This window comes from Typopeltis vanoorti, chromosome 17 (genome assembly GCF_054136105.1).
Source record: "Typopeltis vanoorti isolate ZY-2024b chromosome 17, IOZ_Tvanoo_1.0, whole genome shotgun sequence".
Lineage (NCBI taxonomy): Eukaryota > Metazoa > Arthropoda > Arachnida > Uropygi > Thelyphonidae > Typopeltis > Typopeltis vanoorti.
The window spans coordinates 13,981,578-14,005,277 of NC_143565.1; the positions used below are offsets into that span (position 1 = coordinate 13,981,578).

At 35.9% G+C, this 23,700-nt stretch overlaps 1 protein-coding gene across 4 annotated transcripts in view; it reads right to left on the bottom strand.

Annotated features, from left to right (window-relative positions):
- LOC150097169 (Golgi apparatus membrane protein TVP23 homolog A-like) overlaps positions 1 to 23,700 on the bottom strand; it is a 95,858-nt gene that overhangs the window by 32,457 nt on the left and 39,701 nt on the right. For 3 of the 4 annotated variants that reach the window (XM_090407084.1, XM_090407086.1, XM_090407085.1), the window contains exons 4-5: positions 19,383 to 19,508; positions 3,481 to 3,606 (exon numbers count right to left, since the gene is read on the bottom strand). In XM_090407084.1, the coding sequence (XP_090263210.1) occupies positions 3,481 to 3,606; positions 19,383 to 19,508 (252 nt within the window). The remainder of the gene's footprint in view (positions 1 to 3,480; positions 3,607 to 19,382; positions 19,509 to 23,700) is intronic. The other variant, XM_090407087.1, reaches the window with a different exon arrangement.

Genomic DNA, 23,700 nt, shown 5'->3' on the forward strand with positions numbered 1-23,700 from the left:
GGCGAAGGAAGATTAGCAAAACAAGTGTTCTCTGCCAGGATGGCAGCAAAACGACCCAGAGGAAGACCAAGATATAGGTGGATTGATATGGTACAAAGTGCCTTAGACGATAGAAATATAAGATCTGATAAGGTTGGAGTCTTGACAAGTAACAGACGGATTTGGAGGGAAATTGTAGATAGGAAGTTAGTAATGATGTAATTTTTTTCATGTAGTACTATCATATCCTGTACACCCCTTGAGGGTACATGGCAGGAATTTGATGATGATGATGATATATGACTTAAAATCAGTCTCTTTTGTTTACTGAGACTCAGTATACATTTTACATAATAATAGGATACATAATATCTGATCATTATCGGAATTATCCACACTTTTGGGAATCCTACATTCATTAGTTTTATTTATTTTTATTATTATTTTTTATTTATTGTCAGTGGCTCTCCTGTCTTATCAGTAATAGATATCTCACAGTATTTTGTTGTAGATCAACAACTTCTTATAATACACAGAAGTATTCATTTTTATTCAGGAATGGATAAATTTTACTACATCTGTTGTTTCTGAAGACTAGAATAAAACCGTCCTTATAATGTTAAAAAATGTTCCAGCCTCAACAGATGTTATATACTGCACAAGCAGGAAAACAAGTCACTTTGACATTAAACAAAATAGTAAACAGACATTAATATTTGTGCACTATATTTAGAAACAGTTGTTTATAATACTATAAAGTGCTCAATTATATTTACTTTCTGTAATTAGAGACAACTCGAATAACACCCTTAATGAAAAAACACTCTGCTCCCGCAGACTATGTAGCATGCATGCAAACAGAACAGATTTATTGTAGCAGTAAACATAGAAGCTAACTAAACACATTTGTCCTAACATCTGCTTTTAAATTTTCAGTTCCAGAAAATATGTGTAACAGTTGTTTATAATACAGTCATTGAGCACTTTCATTTTTCAATGAAAGTGCTCAATTAATGAAAAGCAAAATGAATATATATATATAACATGAAATCAGTTTGAATTGCATTTGAGATATTCGATATTATCCAGACATTTAACAAATGCTAATTTTAGAAATAAAATTCTACCAAAAAAGAGGCGTAACTAACATGACACATAACATCTTTAACCACATCAGATATAGCGCTAATGATATCATTTTGAACTTGGACAAACCTTGAAATACAGTTGAATCCTTTAAATGAATGTTGAAAAGAGGATCATACTTACTGAGCACATTCAAAAATTCTATAGAATTTCCTCAATTAGCTGACCTCTAAACCATCTCTCACATTTGGATGTGAAACCTGGATTCTAAAACAAAGAAACAGACAAAGATTGGAAGCAGCACAGATGAAGTTTCTAAGACCAAGATCTTGGAACTCACTCGATTAGATAAAAAGAAAAACACAGAAATAAGAGAACGATTAGACACAAAGAACACTGTACAAGAAATAGCAGAATAACAACAAAATTGGCTACACCACATAGAAAGGATGAATAACAATAGGATTCCCAAACCAGCATATAAATATAAACCTACAGGAAGAAGAGACTGCAGACATCCAAGACTAAGATGGAAAGACCTACTTCATCTGCAGAGCAGGAACAGGACCCAAAAGCCTATGAATTGCTCAGACAATGACAAGCTGAATCTTCAGACCCATCATGACCTCTCAAAGGAAGCTCTTGTTTAGCTAAATAGCATATAGCATCAATTAATATTTTTAAAAATGTCTCTATTTTTCTTTACCTGTTCATTATGATGGGTAACTTAAATTTTTCTTTGTTTGTCAATGAGAGTGTCAATTCTTTGTTTTCCAAACATCTTAAGATTTAAAAACGACTGAGCATGTGATTAGGAGCACTCATGTTTTTGCAGCACTGCTGTCAAATGATTGAGGTCGAAATACCCATGCTTATTCCGAACACCTTTCTCTCTGAAGAATAATAAACAAGGCTAACAAAAAAAGTCTTGACTGCACTTCACATTCTGTTAACCATTCTACTGCATTGTATTGTGAAAGAGAAAAGTGTCCCATGTACTCAGTTTTTGCATCATTGTGCTTGCTCAGTAAATTTTTTGAAGAGGAGGAGGCTTACCTCCTTTGACTACAGTCATATAATCTGCAGAAGTTCTGCAGAAATATGACTGTAGGGCAAAAAAGTTATAAATTTATGGAAAATTATATATTAAAAACATATCTATGTTATATATAAAAACTTGCCTACCATATTAGTTCACACTTCACGCACACAAAACAGATGAAACTCAGAAAACAAAAACAGCAACTGATGACAAATGACACTGTTCAGTTGGATTGGTTGACACAATAACCAATCAACAGCCACTGATTTCTAGGTGCTATCGTCTCAACACTCATCCTGTCTAGTGTTCCATGTAGTTTAAAACCACTGGAATGCTAAGAATTGACCCACTTGTGCCATCTATACCTCAGATCAAAAATCTCAAAGATGTATGTATTTTGAATGCACACAAGGGCTATTAACATGAATGAGATGCAATGCTTACACATCAAAAAGTGTCCTCTTCATGAAAGACTAGTATAAAGCAAAAATATAATATCGGTGATACTGATATTCCATGGATGTTCACTGCACACCTAGCACACTCAGAATATTTGCCACTGATATATATATATATAAAAGCAAATTATGTTATGTAAATTATCTAAGTTCATCATTCTGAATAAAAAATAAAAAAAATCAGTGTTATAAATGCATGAATAAATGAATGGGAATGTTATAAATCAGATATGAATGTCTGACTTACAAAAACAAAAACAAGCATACTTCCATTTGATTTTGCAATCTTTAATTCTGAAGATTTCATATTACACAATTAAAGCAGAGGTCTGTTTGTAGACAAGTCTCTGTAGCTGAATCAGTTCTGATGATGCTCTTTGATTGGAAAGACCTTTTATTTGAATTCTGTCTAAGGATAGAAAAGGACCTTATCAGGGATTTTCAAACGAAAGTGAGTTAGCCAGTCTCATATGAAGGTAGCAGAGTTTTTCCTCCTAGAAACTCAGGGTTTATCATCATATCATACAAAACAGGTAAACCAGCCACACACACAATTTCAGATATAGCATATGTAGATAGGATTAACTGCCCTAGCATAAGCAGTAATCAGGTTTCTAAGAAACCAAGTTTCTTAGCACAACACGAAATGAAAGAAGATAGTGTATGCGCAAGTTCGTTGTTACATTCTGAACACAGGCATCTAAAACTGAAAAAACTCCTAGATACTGGGAGTAACATATCTTTAGTCAAGAAAACTGTCTCTATTTCATGCAAATATATCTCCGTTTTTAGTATTTTTAATAGCATGCCAGTTTATTATAATGCTGTTTACTAGAGTGAGCATGTATAACATACATGCTTAAATTGTAATTTTATAGTATATGAATTCAAACTGGAAACACAATAATTACTTACATTTCTCCACATCTGCTGTCCCAAAATTCGGTATGTAACCTCTTTGCTGTTTATATTCCCAATTTTACAGCGCACATATCCATACAAGTTGGCTGCATTTAGAATAAGACCTACACTTGCAATAATCTAGGAAGGAAAAGAAATTCACAAAAATATAATTTTCTGGAGCACTAAAAATACACACAGTATTTTTAGTGCTCCAGAAAATACTGTGTGTATTTTCTGGAGCATTTCTCAGCTTCATTAAAAATTATTGCATTTCCCACAGTGAAAATACATTTTTTAAAAAAAATTCCAGTCTATATATCTCATCTCATTTTCCTTTTACCCTCTTTTACCTTGCGGTGTCGAAGGTTTATTAATCATTGGACCTCAAACAGTTCACAGGATAAGGTGGTCAGCCCTATGCCTCAGTGTATCCTATGTCCATGGTGTTGAGTTCTCAAGGCTGGTTTGCCTGCTTTGCGAGATGAAAAACCCCAGAATAAACTGGGAAAAAAACCCTACTGTCCATGCCCAAGGCTAACTTGACTATGGCTGAGGAAGATCCTTTAGCTCCTCACATCACCGACAGGAATCTAACCTAGGACACTCCTTCCCCAGGCATATGGTTGTGAAGCACACAACCACTAGGCTAACCACATGGACACTAGATTTCATTAATATTCAGAAAAGTGGAAGTGGAGCTAAGTCAAGGTGGTAGAGTTGTCACAAACAGAATAAGAAAAGGTTTGCAAACCAGGTATTTGAATCAAAGATTACAGAAAAAGAAAATTAAAAAAAAAAATCTTCTTCTAGAGGAGATTTTTTTTTCCATGGAGAAAAACCAAGATATAACTAGAATGATGTAGTTAGGAGTACCTTAGAATTCTGAAAATACGAGCTGATCAAACATAATTGGTCAATTTATAACATAGCCTTACTTTTAATTGGAAATAGTAAAGTAATCTTCCTTATGACTATTACAGTATCTTATAACTTCCAGCCTCCTAATTTTTTTGAGGGAACATTGTCCAGGAATAGACTGGAATAGACTACGCTAGGTCACCCAAAGGTAGACTTAAGTTCAGGTCTAGCTGGCAACTGGAGGAACTTTTTCTAAGTCTATCTTCAACCAGTTCCTGAGTTAGTTGATCTCTGGCAAGGGAAAGCAGGTTTCTCCCCCGGAAACTCGGGTTTTTGTCCCGTAAAACCTACATTATTTCAGACAGTAACATTCTGTTTAGGGTTAGGTACCAAGAAATGGTAGCACTTGTTTGCTCATCTCTTATTCGATGCTACTAATTAGTGACAGACATGGGCCAGTTATCTCTGATTTGCTACCAGGGGAGACTGAACTGCCAACTCAGTCTCCAAAAGCTAGATAGGGTTTAAAGGCCTCGCCTAGTGAATAAAAGGCATTAGCTGATTTTTATATATATATATATATATGTTTGTGTGTGTAACTAAGAGTTTATAAGGCACAACATGGGAATAAGATGATAACATTTATTTTAATTGACAACACAACATTTTATCCTAACTGTACAGGATTTCTTCATACGTAAACATGCAAACTAGTAAACTATTAGACAAAACAGTAAGGTCTAACAAAGGTGACAACTCCATGCAGTTATCGAAGAGACTTATAGTTTCTATATTCGGCTTTGAAATAATACTGGATTTAACATCCACTTGATTTTTATAATTTTTGCATCACTAAAGTGAAGCCTTCTGGCTCTTTACTTTAGTAAATAGAAGAGACTGGTGCTATTTTTAAATACTTTTAATTGCTAGGGATGTATTCAGACAAGTTGATACGTTGGGTTAATATTTAGAACCTAATGCCATTCCCAAAAACTGAGCTTTTTCTCTTCATTGTATCATAGCAAAGGTGTAATAGTTCTGATTTATCCCATAACACTCCATGTCTCATTTGCAAAGTGTCTTGTGAGTCAGTTGAAGAGAGCACATGTGACGACAAAGCTGAGGCTTAGGCTATGGTATTCAGCATCTCTAACGTGTTCTTCAATACGTTGATCAATTGATTTTTCTGTTTGTCCATAGTCAGATGACTAGCAATCGCACCACAGCCAATAAACACTCAGTTAGTGAAGTGGGCTATGTTGAGGTTTTTGTGGATCAGAGATATCAGTGATATCATCTTGATAAAAAGGATAACTGCTACTCTGAGTTTATATTCCTTATGTATTTTTACTAGTTTTATGGAAATAGAGCTAATATATGAAAGCACAATCAATCCTCTGTTTACTTTATCATTAGAAATTTCTCTGGTCTCATGTCAGTTGAGCAGTGTTGAGAAAATGTAGTCATTATAGCCATTTTGAAGGAAAGTGTTTTTTAAATGCTGAAGCTCTTTGACTAGTCTACATACTGGTAATATATATATACAGATGAACTTCATAAAGAAATCAATTTTCTTAGATCTACTTTTCAGACTGAATGGTTATTCTCAAAAAATTACTAAAAAATACCTTTTCAATCCTCCTAGTCGCCATACTGAAGAAATGAATAATGTTAAAGGCAATATATCTATACCATACATAAGCTCAGTCTCTCAAAAATTAGCCAAGGTTCTCAAAAAAATATAACATTAGAACTTTATTCACTCCGTACTAAGATCCGCTCTCTAGTGAGCCATCCAAAGCCGAGCCATCACAACCGAAAATATCCCGGTGTATACTTGATATTCGCCGCTAGAGGGACTCGTGGTGTGTAGCATTTGTTGAGAGCTGCTGATAAGATAACTGTTATTTTAAGTTATCATTGACAATTTTGCTTAAATATTACGTAGTTTTGTTTGCTTTTCGTATCTTAGGAAATAGAGTGTTTGAGTGTTTTTGGTGTTATTTCAATTATTAATTTGATAAGATACAATAGAAGCGTGCACATGCCTGCGGAAAGAAGGAAAATAATGGCGGCCAGTAATAATGGTTCGCCATCTTTGTTCAAAAATTGTAACATAAAGGAGATTATTCAATGTACCATCTGCAAGATGTATGCTTTGCGGAGAGCGGTTGGAGTCTAGTTAGATGATGATAGTGGAGTGAATGTGTGCAGAAAATGTAAGAAAAATGAGGAATTAAAGTGTGTTTCAGGTCGTGAGTGTGATATTTTTGTTGAATGTCAGAATGTAGAAAATAGCGATATGATAGGAAATTGCGAGGTTGCAACCAGAGAGCTGTGAGGGTGGCGTTGAAAGTGAGAATGAAGGTAATAATACAGAACAAATGAATAGTTTAACAGATAATAAAAAAGATGAGATAGATGCAATGAGTGAGAACGCACGGTTCAGCGGAGTGATACTAGGGCAAAGTGGCAGCTGGAGCGTATGCACAAATGTCTACCGAGCATACCAGCCAATAAAAAAAGGTATGATAAGAAAAATAAAAGTATGATTGTGAATGAAAACAAAATGAAGGAGCGAGTGCTGTATGGAGATTCGTTAGTACGAGGTGTGATAGTTGAGAATTTGACAAAATCGTACCAAAGTGGTGCGACCATTAAGGACATAAGTGAGTCTATTAGGGAGCAAAAGCAAAAGTTGAAAGAAATGATAGTGGTGGCAAGTACGAATGACTTGAAAGGAGATAAAATGGATATGATAGAGGACCTGAAGGAATTATTTGAGGTAGCAAAGGAGAAGCGTGAGAGAGTTAGGATGGTTAGTCTGTTGCTGTGGTATGACAGTGAAGAGTTTAAAGGAGGGCCATAATTGCTAATGACTTTATGCGTGGGTTATGCAGGATGAGTGGTGTGGAATTTGTGGGTGTGTGGAGCCAGTTCGATAGGCGAAAGGATCTATATAAGATGGATGGCTTGCATTTGAATGGATTCGGTGTAAGGAAACTTGAAAAAGTGTTGTTGAATGAAGTGGATGTGCAGAATCAGGGAAACTAGATTTATTAAGGGGGGGGGAGTAGATATGCAGACCATAGGGAGGCCGTTGAGTGTATGAATGAGTATAATATGCCCGAGCAAATAAGGACAACAAATCAGAATGGAATGGTTAGTATAAGGCATCAAGGTAGGGATGGGATTAACGGGCTTCTGTAATTCATGTATACTAATGCTAGGAGTATTAGGAACAAGAAGGAAGAATTTTTGGGCTAGATTAGCACTTTCAGACCACAGGTTATTGGCATTAGTGAAACATGGCTGACTGAAGATGATATAGCTAGTGGTATTGAATGTGAGGGGTATAGTGTGTTCAGGAGTGACAGGGAGAATAAAATGGGGGAGGAGTATTATTGATGATAGCTGATGAGCTGCAGCCAAGGAGAATAGAAGTTGAATTGCAGGATAGAGAAAAGAGCACATTTGAGGCCATTTGGTGTGAGATTGAGGCTAGCAGAACAAAATATACAATTGGGTGCTGCTATAGACCAGGTGATGGAATAGATGGTGGAGATAGTATGCACAAACAAATAGAAGAAATGAGTGGAAGGAGGGTAATTATTATGGGAGATTTCAACTATGGTAACATTGATTGGAGAGGACACATGGGAGGAAGGAATTGGATTTTATGCAGTTATTAAGGGATAACTATCTGTGACAGCATGTAATGGAAAATACTAGGGGTCAGAGAGTGCTTGACCTAGTAATTACATCTGAGGATTTGGCTGTAACAAATATGACCACATTGCCACCAATCGGTGAGAATGATCATAGGGTTTTGACTTGGGAGGTGGCTAAAGGTTAGGAGTTTGATTGGTTCAGTGCCATGGCATGTAAAAGATGTTGATAGTGCATGGGAGGCAGTTAAGAAGTGTTTGCATGAGGCAATGGCTGACTATATACCTAGAGTAGTCCGAATAATAAATCAAATAGGGATTAAATGGATGGATTTAATGGAATAACACCATTAAGCTTGAGCTGCAAAAAAGAAACAACTGTGGAGGGAATTTAAGGAGAAAGGTAACCTGCAGGCACATGAATGGTATAAAGCCCAGGCCAGAAGGGTAACAAGTGTGGTAAGAAAAGCAAAAGCGGATTATGAAAGAACATTAGCCATGCAGGCTAAAGAGAATCCCTAACAGTTTTTTCGATATGTTGCAAGTAAAAGAAAAATTGTATAGGGCAGATTGATTTTAAAGAATGCCGATGGTAGGAAGGTAACCGAGTCAGTTGATATAGTAGAATTACCGAGTGGGCACTTTGCAAGAATATATGATCCAGGTAGTGACATTGCAGAAATGGAAGAACCAGCAGCTTACACGGGAATTGTGGTGAAGGAAGTGGAGGTGAATAGTCTATTACAAAATCTCAATGCCAATTCATCTGCAGGATTGGATGGTATACCAACTCGTGTCTTACGAGAAGTGGCTAAAGAATTGTCATTGCCTTTAACCATTTTGTTTAATTTGAGTCTCGGGTCTGGGTTAGTCCCAAGGGTTAGTCCCATATCAGGAATTGTTGTCAAGGTATTGGAGAAAATAGTCAAGAGGAAAATGGGATACTATATGGGTGACAGCATGGTTTTATGAAGGGTAGATCATGCCTCAGTAACTTGCTCACGTTCTATAACACAGTGACGGCTGAACTGGACAAGTGTAATAACGGGTTTACAGTGATTCTACTGGACCTTGTTAAAGTCTTTGATAGGATACCACATGGAATTCTAATCAGTAAACTGCAGCATATGAGAATGGATATAGGGTTGGTGAGATGGATAGGAGAGTGGTTGATGGAGAGATATCAGAGAGTGGTTTATTCAGGAGTAGGGTCCAAAAGACGGCCTGTGACTAGTGGTGTGTCGAGTTCTGTTCTTGGACCACTACTGTTTAATTTGTTCATTAACGATATAGGAAAGGATCTGAGAGGAACTGTGCATCTGTTTGCAGATAATGCAAAGTTGGGTAGAGCAATAGTGAATGCAGATGTTGTCAAAATTTTGCAGGATGATTTGGATAGTTTGGAGGTCTGGGCTAAGGAGAATGGATGTCAATTTAATGTGGAAAAATGTAAGGTTTTGCATTTTGGAGTGAAAAGATTAGCAGCAGTATATCACATTGGTGGAACTGTACTCCAGGAGATTGACGAGGCCAGGGATTTGTGAGTGTTGGTGGATAGGGAGTTGAAGTTTAGGGGACACATCGCAAAAGTGGCAAAATCAGCTCATCAAATCACTTGGTTGCTGAAAAACACTTTAACGAGAAGAGACAAATAGGTTATTGTTCCTCTGTATAGAGCCTTGATAAGACCCCATCTAGACTACTGTGCCCAGATATGGGCACCAGGGTTTCTTTTTGATGGGGAGGAGGTGGAGAGGATCCAGAGAAGAGTGACCAAGATAATAGCAGCTCTATGGAATGAACCTTATGAGAACAGGTTGAAGATTTGTGGGCTGCAGAAATTGTTTGATAGGCGGAAAACGGGTGATATGATTGAGACATTCAAATTACTGAAGGGTTTCTATAAGATTAATTCAGAAGATATTTCTGAGAATAGGACTGGTAGTGGGAGGACTAGGGGCCATCCATGGAAGCTTGGTAAGAGTGTGGTTAGCAAGGATGTTAGAGCTAGGTTTTTTACTTGGAGAGTGGTAAATGAGTGGAATAAGCTGCCAGAGTCTGTTGTGGGTGCCATGACTGTAAATGAGTTCAAGGTGAAGTACGATAGATACTGTGTGAATGTTGAATAGTTGTTCTTGACATGATGTTGGGCCTCCCTCGATGAGTCTGTCGACTCCTTGGAGCTGCCCATAATAATAATAATAATAATACAAGATATGGTGTGACTGCGACATTCCTTACTTTGGCCAGACAGATAAGTCTATATAATTGTATATGGGGGGGGCAAAGGAGGGACATCACTTACAAGCGAACACATGCCAGTGCTTTATCCAGCCATATCCTTTTTTCTGCCGATTCTGATGATCAAAACCACAGTCATACAATCCTTTGGGATAGATCTAACAACATTTTCCTTTGCCATGATGAATTGGAGAGAAAAATAGTAGAATCTAGAGAAATCAGCCTCAACCCGGTACATTTAAATAATGATTTAAGCTACAACCTCCCAGACTGTCATTCTGCTGTGATCACATACTGGCGCTCACAAGATGTTATACGCACGCACTCACCCAACAATGTGGACAACGAGGGAACAGCTTTGAGTACGTTAATTACAATGGTTTCACATTAAATATGTATAGTGACTTTCCTGTACTGTTCACAGTTTTTATCTTCAATGTTTAATGTTTTATCTTTTCTTTTATGAAAACACCTGAAGAAGGCGGCTGTAAAAAGCCGGAACTAGACATGTGATACCATTAAACCTTTTTCCTTCACTCTCGGTTTATGTCATTCAATTCTTTTAAAAAATATGTTTAACAACCGAGTAAATCAACCTCAGTGCATATATATATAAAAACAGCTGAAGGAGATCAAAATATTTTGCTAAACAAGTCAGCAAGGAAGAACAGTCCAAAATATTTGGCTCATGTTATCAGATTGTTAGTGAGTATGCCTAGAAGGGTGAAAGTGATGAATGTTAAAGGCCCAAAATTCAAAGATAGATATCTTCAAACTTTTTTTTTTTTTTGATAATCTGGTCAGATGATGTATGTATGTATAAACCTAGCATGCAGCACAGACATACCATGAGCTTTTCTGAAATTATACTGAAAATAGATAAATACATACAGAAATATATAACTACAATAGGTCCTTGATTTAACAGACTAAGGGGATGTCTGCTATTGCTGATAGTTCATTAAACTGAATGCATTTTAAAAACATTAATAACGAACTTACAATGTACTGGACATATTGAAATTAACAACACACTTAAGCACTGCTGAAGGTTATTTTACAAACCACTTTTTTTGGCCACTTTCTACTATCAACTGTAGAAGTAGTCTGAGAACAACATCTATTTTAACGAGAACACTATTTTAATGCAAACTACTTCAGTTTTTTATTATTATTATTATTTTATTTTTGTGAATGTCTGAAACTGTTTGCTTTTTGACTATAAACCTGTCAATAAACTTTTGTAAGCTTTTTGACTATAAACGTACAACAGTAAAATAACCTTCAAGCTTCTCAATCAGTTCTACAACTTTCTGGCCATAGTTTTGGAAATTCTGACTATACATCATAATTATACATAGCAATATTAATAACATTCTTATATAACACATTTTTTCTTCAGCTTCATAAAATTTTTTTATGAAATAAAAATGGTATTCTCTGGTTACAGCAAAGTGTAAAGGGACCAACAGAGCCACATAATGCCTGTTGCAAAATAAAAGTTGCACTGTTGTTATCAGTAAGTATAGAAAGAATCAAAGTAACATACCTATATACATGAAATTTATATGGGTATGTTACCCCAGTAGAGCATGATACTTCCTTAACATGGTTTCACTATACATGAAATGAAATGAATGAGAAAATGGCTTCTTGAGCCTATAATAGAAAAATCTTCAGTTAACTGGACATTCTTTTGAATACATCATCAAGAATTTTTACAGAGATTTTCCGTTAACCATCTCAAATGTGAGAGAATATTTTATGGTTGGGTAGATTTTTTATTTGCAGGTGTGCATATACAGGATGTCCCAAAAGTCAATGCATATTTTGGCAAAATAGTGTACATTTGAAACAAACGTCTTAATGACATGATTATTAGATATATTAGACATTAGATTATTAGACATACATTTAAATAGTCAAAACATACAATTTAAATATGTATATTTTATACAAAATAGGTATATTTAAATTGTGAATAAATATAAAAGAAATGGATCTATACATAATGACAGATTTTGACAGCAAGAGAACGAATTCCATCTGTTTGCCTTTGCACACAATGTTCTGTGAACTGTTGTTTGGATATGTTCAATGGGTATGTATGGATAAGATGCATTCCTAACTCATAATTTTGGATCCTCTTCAAATAGTTGGAGAATATATTAAGAATATAATGGAGAACAGATTCAATTCTTTCTTGTGCTGTCCTTGCGTTTCCAAGACCTATCATTATGCATAAATTCATGTCTTTTAAATTTATTCACAATTTAAATGCTTATAATATATATATATATATAACCATGTTATTAAGACATTTGTTTGAAATGTACCCTATTTCACTAAAACAGAGTGACTTGAAACGCCTTGCTATATATATATATATATATATATATATATATATATAGTAAAACATGGGAAATGGAGTAAAACCAGGTTTAAAATAGCTTGGTATCTTTAAAATATTTTTATACCCAAGGTAAAATACTTTCTACACACACACACATATATATATATATATATATGCATGCATGGGTTGTCAAAAATCTGCTCTTGACAAGTCATATTTGGACTGCACCCAACTTGCTCTTTCACGAGAATGTTTTCCACAATTTTTCTTAGCCTCTTCTCAAGTATTATCATACGATCAATTTCCTGACATGTATTCAGGCTACTATGACAGCATGCAACTACATGATTAAGTTTACATTATTATCTATGTAATTTCCTCCATATTAGTTTGTTACTTCTCAGAACTCTAATGCTGTTGTATCTAACATTTCATGCTTCTAAGGCACTTCTCTGACTGAACTAATTCACCTGAATCTTGGTCTTTCTCGGCATCTCTTTCTTGCCATCAATCACCTGTTTCACTAAGTTTTCCTCTCCCATTATGTTTAACCATGCCACCTTAAATTAGCCCTACTCACACATTCTTGAATGCTAACAATGTCAAGTTCCTTTCTAATATCTTCGTTTTTAATATGATTCTGCCATTGATGACATCGGTTCACTCTCCTAATTTTTCTCACAACCCTCATATCTGTGCTGTCTAGTTTTTGATTAAGTGCTTTATTTCTAACCCAATTCTCAGATCCATAACTTAAAGTTGGTTTGAATTCTGTCTTGTATACTGCTAGTTTCATATTATTGGCTGATTTCTCTTTTATTCCAAATAAATTCATTTAACTGGGTCATCACAATACCAACTTTGCTTATTTTGTTGTCTATTTCCAAATTTAATTTTCCATCTTCACTAAAAACTGTGCCTAAACAGCTAAGTATTTTACTTGTTCTATATGTTCTCCATTGAGAATGCACATGAGGTTTTCTGTTTTGGTCTTTTTATTGCCGATTTTCATGCCAAATTTGTTACAGCTGTTATGCAATTTAGTTAGAGAATCCTGAAGACTCGCATTGGATGTATATAGGAGTAGCACACCATTCACACAAAGTAAAGAGCCAAATCTGATATCAGAGTTCGATAAAGGGCTTATTGTAGTGCTCATCTGGCTGGAGCCACAATTTTGAAAACAGCAGAGCTGACTGGTTTCTCAAAAGTGAGATATCCTAGGTATTTTATCAGTGGAAAAATAACACACATTGATTGTCTAAGAGGCATAACTGTGGTCATAAGACATTATGTTAAGAACAAGATTGCCTTCATCTGAGAAGGCTTGTACAGTAAATAGAACTTCCTGTGTGCAGCAATTGACCAAAGCATTTAATGAAGGCTGTTCCTGACCCATACCTCGCCGAACTATGTTAAGGAATTAAAGAGGATCGGTGTTGGCAGTTGCATGCCTATATGAAAACCAGATTCCATGACTGGACACTGGAAAAAAAAGTCATGTGACGAGTCACACACCTTGTTCTGTACCAAGTGTTTGACAAGAACCCCATGAAGCAATGAACCCAGCTACCTTGTAAACTGAACAAAGTTTTCCAGCTAGTGTCAAACATGTTCTGTCAGTACAGAACAGATCCCCTGATATTGATGGAAGGTCAGGAGATTCAGTGTTCTCTCTCTCTCTTGCACTTTTCTCTTAGTGATGAATATGTGCAAGGAATGCAAGTTTTCTGTCAAGTTTTGAGTCCCAAGAACTTGGCTTCACTACCGGAATAACAGTTTGTCCCATTCTTAATTCAGGATGTGGGTGAGGAGTGCATTTTCAATAGCAATGTACACAGACACTTTTTTCTGTTGAAAACCTGAACCCATTATGAAGAATTCATGGGACCGTCTGGTGAATGCCTGGTATGTTGTAGAAGTAGCTGCAATCCAATACTTTGAGGAATTTATGTCAAACTGCATATGTGCTGTAATTTGGGCTAAAGGAGGTCCGGTCCAATAGGGTATTAATAAAAGTTTCTAATTCAGTGGCTGGTATGTGTACAAATTAAATAGTTCAATTAGTATTAATTAGTAATTAATTATTAATCATACTAGGCAGATGAAATTCATTTGCCCAGTGTGAGACCACCGTCCCACTTATTGGAGGCCTGAAGTGGCTTTAAAAAGTGAAATGTTTGGTGTCTAGAGCAGGACTTCTGGACAATGTAAAAAATAAGAAATTATGTATGTATGTATATATATATATATATATATATATAATATATATTATACAGATCCGAAATATATATATATATATATATATATATATATATATATAATCTATAAAAATAGAATAAACCTTAGCCTGCCCACAGGATGAATGTATAAATCGAGGTTTACAAATAAACCTTTATATGGAAGTAGGGGGTTTTTTCACCTGGAAACTTGGGTTTTTCATGTCCCAGAACAGGCAAACCCTTGTGCACACACGGATTTATACCATGAATACTTTGACAATATGTGGAAAAGATAAGGTCTTCACCACATGTTGTAATGTCCATAGTTAACCATCGATACAAAATTAATAACAGAAAGAACTCACGTACAAAGATTATTTAATAGTATAATTTTCGCCTGTGTGTCACAGGCATCTTCAGTACATTAAGCTCAAATTAAACAATAACTGACAATTCCTAAAAGGGCTACCTAAGTAGCTGGTGTAAGATAACTAAAAAGGTCAATAAATTTCATAAAAATAAATAAATAAATAAATAAACATTTTAAAAAAATAAAAAATAAAAAATCAATACAATAAAAAGTTAGGAAAGATCAGCTGATTTGTAAAGTACTATCTCCCATAAAGAGGATAGACGTAAGCCGTCGGATCTGTTTAAGTTAGGAGAATGAAGTAGAGTTTCACATGTTTATTTATAAAGGCGTTCCATGACTTTTGTGAAGAACTCTTGTCTTTCTCCAATGAACTTTGTGTCTAGTGAAGATGGCATGTTCTGCAAGTCCAGACTTTTCAGGTTCAAAGTATTCGATATAAGATTGGTGTTCTTCTAGCAATAGAGATATAATAGAGCCGAATAGCTATCTTCAATTTCTTTATGGAACATTTTGAACAACGTATCTTTGACAACATTTCTCCCAGACCTACTCATTGGTTCAGATACGTCGATGACATTTTTGTTGTATGGAATGGCTCTTCGGATGAACTTCAACAATTTCTCACTAAGTTAAACGCATTTCATCCTAGGATCAAGTTTACCCTAGAAGTGGAATCAAATAAGCAGTTAGCCTTTTCAGATCTTCTAATTCTTCGCCAACCAGATGGTAACCTACATTTCTCAGTTTATAGAAAGAAGATTCATACAGGCCATTATATCCATGCGGAATCTCATCACCATCCCAGTCAAAAGGCAGGAACTATTAAAACACTGGTTCATCGGGCCCACTCCTTTTGTTCTTCAGATGATCTTTTACAGAAAGAACTACAATATATAAATTCTTCCTTTCTATCTAATGGTTATAAGAATTGCTTCATTAAAAGAACTTTGAGTAGTTTTAATATGTCTTCCTCTTCAGACACAGAAATAACGCACATTACTATCCCTTATGTACAAGGCATCAGTGAACGTATAGCAAAAGTTTTAAAACCACTGAATATTTTTGTTGCCTTTCGACCATTTAGAAAAATCTTCACCGTTCTCACTTCTCCTAAGGACAAGCTGCCACATCTTAATCATCCAGGTGTCTACCAGATTCCGTGGTCTTGTGGATTATCTTATTTCGGACAAACAGGAAGATCTGCCTCTATTCGGCTAGAAGAACACCAATCTTATATTGAATACTTTAAACCTGAAAAGTCTGGACTTGCAGAACATGCCATCTTCACTAGACACAGAGTTCAATGGAGAAAGACAAGAGTTCTTCACAAAAGTTAGTTTCTCATGGAACGCCTTTATAAAGAAACATGTGAAACTCTACTTCATTCTCCTGACTTAAACAGATCCAAAGGCTTACGTCTATCCCCTTTATGGGAGATAGTACTTTACAAATCAGTTAATCTTTCCTAACTTTTTTATTGTATTGATTTTTTATTTTTTATTTATTTTTTTATTTTTATTTATTTATTTTTATACCATTTTTATACTATTTTTAGGAAATTTATTGACCTTTTTAGTTATCTTACACCAGCTACTTAGGTAGTGCTTTTTGGAGTTGTCAGTTATTGTTTAATTTGAGCTTAATGTACTGAAGATGCCTGTGACGCAGGTAAAAATTATGCTATTAAATAATCTTTGTACGCGAGTTTTTTCCATTATTAATTTTGTATCGAGATGTCTACTCACGGTATACCTCTTTTAAAACTCACAATATATAACTATTGACTACCATGAGTCACATCATGGTAGTCAACCTCCTAGATAGGAGATGCCACTTAAAGGGAATGGAACTACGTTATTGACATCTAGCTTACTTAACTCCTCATATAACCTCTTGCTTGCTTGCTCACAAGTAAGTCTTTTCTCATTTTATTCTCTACAATTAAGTTTCCAATTTCACACTGAAGATGAAATACCCTGATGAACTGCTCACTCAATACCTAGACTACATCCTCTGCAGCAGTTACAAATCGATTACTTTCATCCATTAACATCATCTTGCCATAGTCATTCTTTCTGCTTCACACATATTGAAGAAAAAAACTCCTGAGAGTTTTTTCTTGTCCTGATTTGCTGATTTCTGCTCATACTGCACTTTTGCTATCCTCATCAACTGAGTCACTCTCCTGGCCTGCTCTTTATACTTTTTGTGCAACTGATTATTACCATTATTCATCTTGTGCTGCTTCCAAAGTGCCTTCTTCCAGATTTAATGCTTAATCTCCTCATTCGTTCAGCATTCTTACTTTCAGAAATACATTTAAACACTGATGCTGTTAGGTATCTGTTATTGCCTAAGCAGTGTTTATTTCTTTTCTGCAAAACTCCTCGTTTCATGCTATAGCTCCAAGCTGTCTCCTAAGCTTGTCATAATCATCAGCCTTGTAATTCCACATATGACTAGCCTCAAGGTGATCACTCTCACCAAATGGAGGGAAGTGCAAAACTCTCACAATTGCATCCTCTGATGAAATTATCAGCTCAAAAATATTCAATCATCATATGCCCTCCTTTACATATTGTCTAAAATAGCTGTCTCTCAAGAACTCAAAAAATTCATTTCCTTATTCCCAAATAGTCCGCACAGTTAGCCTAGTGGCTATGCGTTTTGCAACCATATGCCTGGGGAAGGAGTGTCCTAGGTTCGATTCCCGTCAACGACATGAGGAGCTTAAAGATCTTCCTCAGCCATGGTTAAGTTAGCTGGTCTTGGGTGTGGACAGCAGGTCCCCCCCCCCAGTTTATCAGGGATTCTTCATCCTGCAAGCAGGCAAACTGGCCCCATGAACACACACAGATACAGTCATGAATATTGCCCTTAGGGGATGCAGTAGAGGAGTGGCGATCTGGCCGCATTAATATGTCAGTAACCCCTCATTAGGAGGGGACTCAACCATCCTAGATGGATGAGAAGGATAGGATAGGACAGGATATTCCCAAATGCTATCTCTTCATTCCAAATCTATACTGCCTTGATCACTAACCCAAGTTGCCTATACATTTCTTCATCATAACTCTCCACATTTCCTGGCCTATAGCAACATTCAACTAATGTTGAATGTTGCGATAGTTGCAAATTTGGCTGTGCTTACAGATTTATTTATTGGGTTTTTCATTTCATTTCATAACTAACACCATGTTTCAATATCATCTTTAAAGTTTATATTGAAACATGGTGTTAGTTAGGACTAATCCATGTCCTGAACATAAATCCAGGAGATACTGATTATTGACTTTGCTCTTTCCTCTAAATTTTTAAACATTTCTACACAGATGGGATTTATATCATACTCTGCTGTTTAGGTCTCCAACAAAAACCAACTTTTACTTTTTCTTTATGTCAGCTACCACCTCCAATGATCAAAAACTTCCTTTGTTATAGTAGCACTATCTGTGATACTATAACAATAAGTTTCAATATCAACAAATAAGTTTCAATGTCCAATTTTCCATTTTGAAATTGGTCCCCATTCTATTTGAAATTGGCTGCTATTTCAAGAAGTTGATCCACAAGTTTCAGTGTTGAATACTATGGCTACTATTTAATTTCTCTGATCACGAATTGCTCAAATATAACATCTTATAGTTATAATTCTGAATAATCTTCCCTGTTTTATCTTCTTCATCTCAACACAGTATTTCTGTAATTTCTCTGCTTGCTCTACCTCTTTTCATTGATGCTTCTTATGTTCACAGCACATGAGAGTGTGTTCCCATAGTTGACTTATCAGTTTTCTCTGGTTTTTTTCTAATGAAAACAGCTGAGGTCTTGTTTAACCAGGCAATGTTCCAGCCAGCATGACATTTGATCATTTTCTGTGGTTTAAGCCAATACAGAAACAATTTTATTGGTCAACTAAACAACAAACTGCCCACCCATTCTTATTTATTCAATATCCAAGTTAGTAACCTAGTAACTGGGTACTAGGTTAAACATTTGATCACATCTCTTACAGCCTATGTGGAGGTCTTCTTTCAGTGATCCAAAAATTATTATAAAAACTTAATTGTGAATTATCAGTTTCTATCACATATCAATTTATTCTAATTGAAAGGTTCAGAAAAATGCATTAGGGAAGAAAAACATTCAGGACAGCAAAATATAGCAAATTAATTAAAATAATGAAGAAAACTACTTACAAGCCACCTGAAGTTTAATCTAAGGACTGTGAAAAATAGTAGAAACACCCATACTACAGGACAAAATATGAGAGCAATCCAAAACATCTGTGACTCTGAACTGATTATTAAATGAATATCATCATCCTGTAAAGAAAAGTACTAAAATCAATGAAACACAATCCTTTGTCTTTTATGTTCTACACCAGTGCTTCCCAAACGTCTGGATGTCAGGGCCCCCTTTGCAAAAATTAAAATATTTCACGGCCCCCCTCGAAAAAAAATCGTAATAGAGAGGTATATTATTATAATATTTATTGTATTTATATTCAATACAAAACATACACAGCGAATATTGCAAAAATCAAATGCAAATATTACATTTTTTGCCTCTTACCGTTTGGTTCTGAAGACGATAGACGATACAGGCTGCTCTGGTAAAATATGAAATACTGTCCTTTTTTTTTTTAAGTCTGTTTCTGCTTCTTCTGATTGTTGGAGAGATTTTTTTTTTATTTTTTATCAGCCACTTATCCATCTCAGGGTTAAATTTTTTTAACGTAGAATAGATTAAATAATATCACCACTTACCGATACTGGCACACCACAGACTGATAACATGAAATTAGTGAATATTACCTGAATAAGAGAATCAATCCCCGGACCAGGAACATTTTTCTCTTTTGTGACTTTTCTCCCTTTAAGGTAATTAAGCCTAACGTGAAATAGACAGCAAAGGCAGGTTATTAAAAAGTGCATATGATTGGTGCGGTATTAACAAAAGATTGCGCAACTGAAAGATAAAAGCATAGCTGACAATTGAGTTGAAATGCTAACTTTCTTCAACCGAATTCCATATGTGAAACTGCCATAACATTCATTATATATATATATATTGAATTTTATTGCTGTCTTGGGAAATCGAACTCACACACATCTAATTAATAACAATAGTTTTTAGTTAGATTAATATGGTTTTGTTTCAGTCTATACAGCATAGTTTCTGTATGAGGGGACATGTGATTGTGATTCATTAATTAGTGTGTTTTTATCCCAGTTGTCTCTAATTGCACTATTTGTTGAGAAATATATTACACAGACTCCTCATACCTCATTCACTGGCATAATAAAAGTACTTGTTTTTATTGCCTCTGCAGTATAGTTAGGGAGGGCCTGTTAGGGAGGGCGTGTTGATTACCACTGCAAGAGAGTTACTATCTCCCCACATGAACTTGTTTAAGCTTTTTTTCATGTGTGAAGTTAATGCGAAACTTTTATTGGTAACAGAAAACTAGCTCGGATGAACAGTGATAATATAAAACGAGTTTGGATATGTGTATAGAGTCAATATCAACAGTCCCTGATTATGAACACGTGATGAAAGGGACAGGAAGATTTGGAGCTTCCCTGGAGAGCATTTGAAGTAAATACAATTAACCACTGAAACATATGAATAAGCAATATTTACTAATATTCATTAAGTGCCGAAATACGCATGAAGCAAAGTTTGTAAACCAACACCAATGTGTAAATTTTTCCATTAAAATATAAAAAATAACAAAAAAGAAATAATAAATAATAAAAGTAAATACGTTTCTTTTAAAATAAAAAAATCTACTTAGTCTTAAAACATTTAAAATTTGTTTTCATTATTTCACAGCCCCCCCCCCTCAACAAAACCTATGGCCCCCAAGGGGGCCACGGCCCACAGTTTGGGAAGCGCTGTTCTACATGCATAAATGAATATGACCATGTTGCCACCTATTGGTGAGGGTGATCATAAGGTCTTGACCTGGGAGGTGGCTAAAGGTGTGGAATTTTCGATTAAGACAGGGTACATGTGGAATTACCGTGCTGGCAAGTATGACAAGTTTAGGGGGGGATTGCTTGGATCTGTGCCATGGCAAGTACAACTGCAAGGGCTGGATGTCGATAGAGCATGGGAAGTGGTCAAGGAGCATTTACAGGAGGTTATGGCTGATTGTATACCTAGGGTCCGAATATTAAACCAAGTAGGGGTTAAATGAATGAATATCACCATTAAGCTTGAGCTGCGAAAAAAGAAACAACTGTGGAGGGAATTTAAAGAAAGAGGTGACCTGCAGGCACACGAACGGTATAAAGTGCAGGCCAGAAGGGTAACGAGTGTGGTAAAAAAACAAAAGCGGATTATGAAAGGAAACTAGCTATGCAAGCTAAAGAGAATCCCAAACAGTTCTTTCAATATGCTGCAAGCAAGAAAAAACTGTACACGGCAAAATGATTTTAAGGAATGACGATGGTAAGAAGGTCACTGAATCAGTTGATATAGTGGAGTTACTGAGTGAGCACTTTGCAAAAGTATATCATCCAGGTGGTGACATTGAAAAAATGAAGGAAACATTAGTTTATACAGGAATTGTGATGAATGAAGTGGAGATGAATAGTCTATTACAGAACCTTAATGTGATTACATCTGTGGGATTGGATGGTATAGTGGCACGGGTCTTGCGTGAAGCGGCTAAAGAATTATCAGTGCCCTTGACCATTTTTTTTAATCTGAGTCTCGGGTCTGGTTTAGTCCCGAAGGTGTGGAAAGAGGGGGAAAATAGTTCCACTGCATAAAGGAGGATCCAAGACTACTGTTGCAAATTACCAACCCATCAGCATATCAGGAGAAAGTAGTCAAGGGAAAAATACAGCAATGGATTGATGAAAATGAGATACTGTACAGTGGACAGCATGGCTTTGTGAAGGGTAGATCATGCCTCAGTAACTTGCTAATTTATAACACGGTGACGGATGAACTGGATAAGGGTAATGGGTTTACAGTGATATTGCTGGACCTGGCAAAGGCATTTGACAGGATACCACATGGAATTCTAATCCGTAAACTACAACATATGGGAATGGATATAGGGTTGGTGAAATGGATAGGTGGGTGGTTGATGGAGAGATATCAAAGAGTAGTTTATTCAGGAGTAGAGTCCAAAAGACTGCCTGTGACTAGTGGTGTGCCGCAGGGTTCTGTTCTTACCTCTCGTAAAACGCCAAGAAATTTATTTGTTTCGCTGCGCCACTTAGCGCTATTAGATTATTAATATTAACAACCAAGAGGTAATCTCAGGACAGTACTTAATGATACCTATCAGCTCTGCAGACGTGACCAAAATTTACTCTTTTCTAATATCCCGCATAGGTTCGCATTAATATTTTATAAGCGGTGCATCGGATTCCAGAAATCACAGAAAGTCTTTGTTAGAGTCAAAAGCAAGGTTTATTATACTCAAAAGTTGATACACATAATAACACTAAATTAAGTCCCATCTTAAGGGAGTTTCAGACAAGGTATATAAAATTCAAACACTACTGTTACACTTATAAATTATTATACAGCAGCTTCCTAAAGTAAGAATTATATTAACCTCCGCTAATGCATTAATCATGTACTATTATCACAATCAATCTAAAACTCTGTAGCTCTGTCAGACTACACAAGATGACATTCATATCTTTCACAATCTCTTTGTATTATGCCAATTCTTTACTCTAACATATCCTTAATCTCATTCAATATAAAAGCGAACTTAAACACAACGAAAGATAGTAAGATTAAATTCAATATCCCTCTAAACTGATAGCAATACAATCTTATCCTATATCATTAATGTTCCTTTTCCATAACATATTAACATGGCACATATTCTGTTAAACACAAACAAAGTTTACTTATCTTCCCCTTTCGGTTCTTTAGTGCTTCATAGGTTCACAGGAAACTGGCCTTCTGTGGACAGCCAGACTTGTTTCTTTTCACGGAGAATACGGCTGCCAAGACCGTAGCTGCCTATCGGGAGCCATCCGACATCGAGGGCACTCACACCCCACGCCATCACGAGGGACGAACACACAGGAGAATCCAAGGACAAAAAGCCTTGTTACAGGGTCGCATGACCCTTATATTTCCCTCTTTCCTTCTCGGCGATTCTCACCCTTTTCGGTGTCCAGCCGATTCACACGTGCTACTACGTCATAGTGTCCATATCTCTCCCCCGTTATCACACGTACGCTGACGTCACGTTGTTTACTTGGGGCGAGCCGCTCCCTCGCTTTACGACTCTGTAACCTTTGGACTCGACTCCCCCCCAACTGTTGAATTTGTGCTTACATTCCATAACTCTTTTATACATGTTTTATAATGCTCTGCTAATGTTTTACACTTTCAATATTAATTTAATCACATTCATGAACGGCACAAAATACATACTTATTTACCCTTTCATTAAAGAACTCACTTGATTAATATATACATAATACTTATTCTACACTTAGAGGCAATTTATTGTATTTATCTCATTCTTTT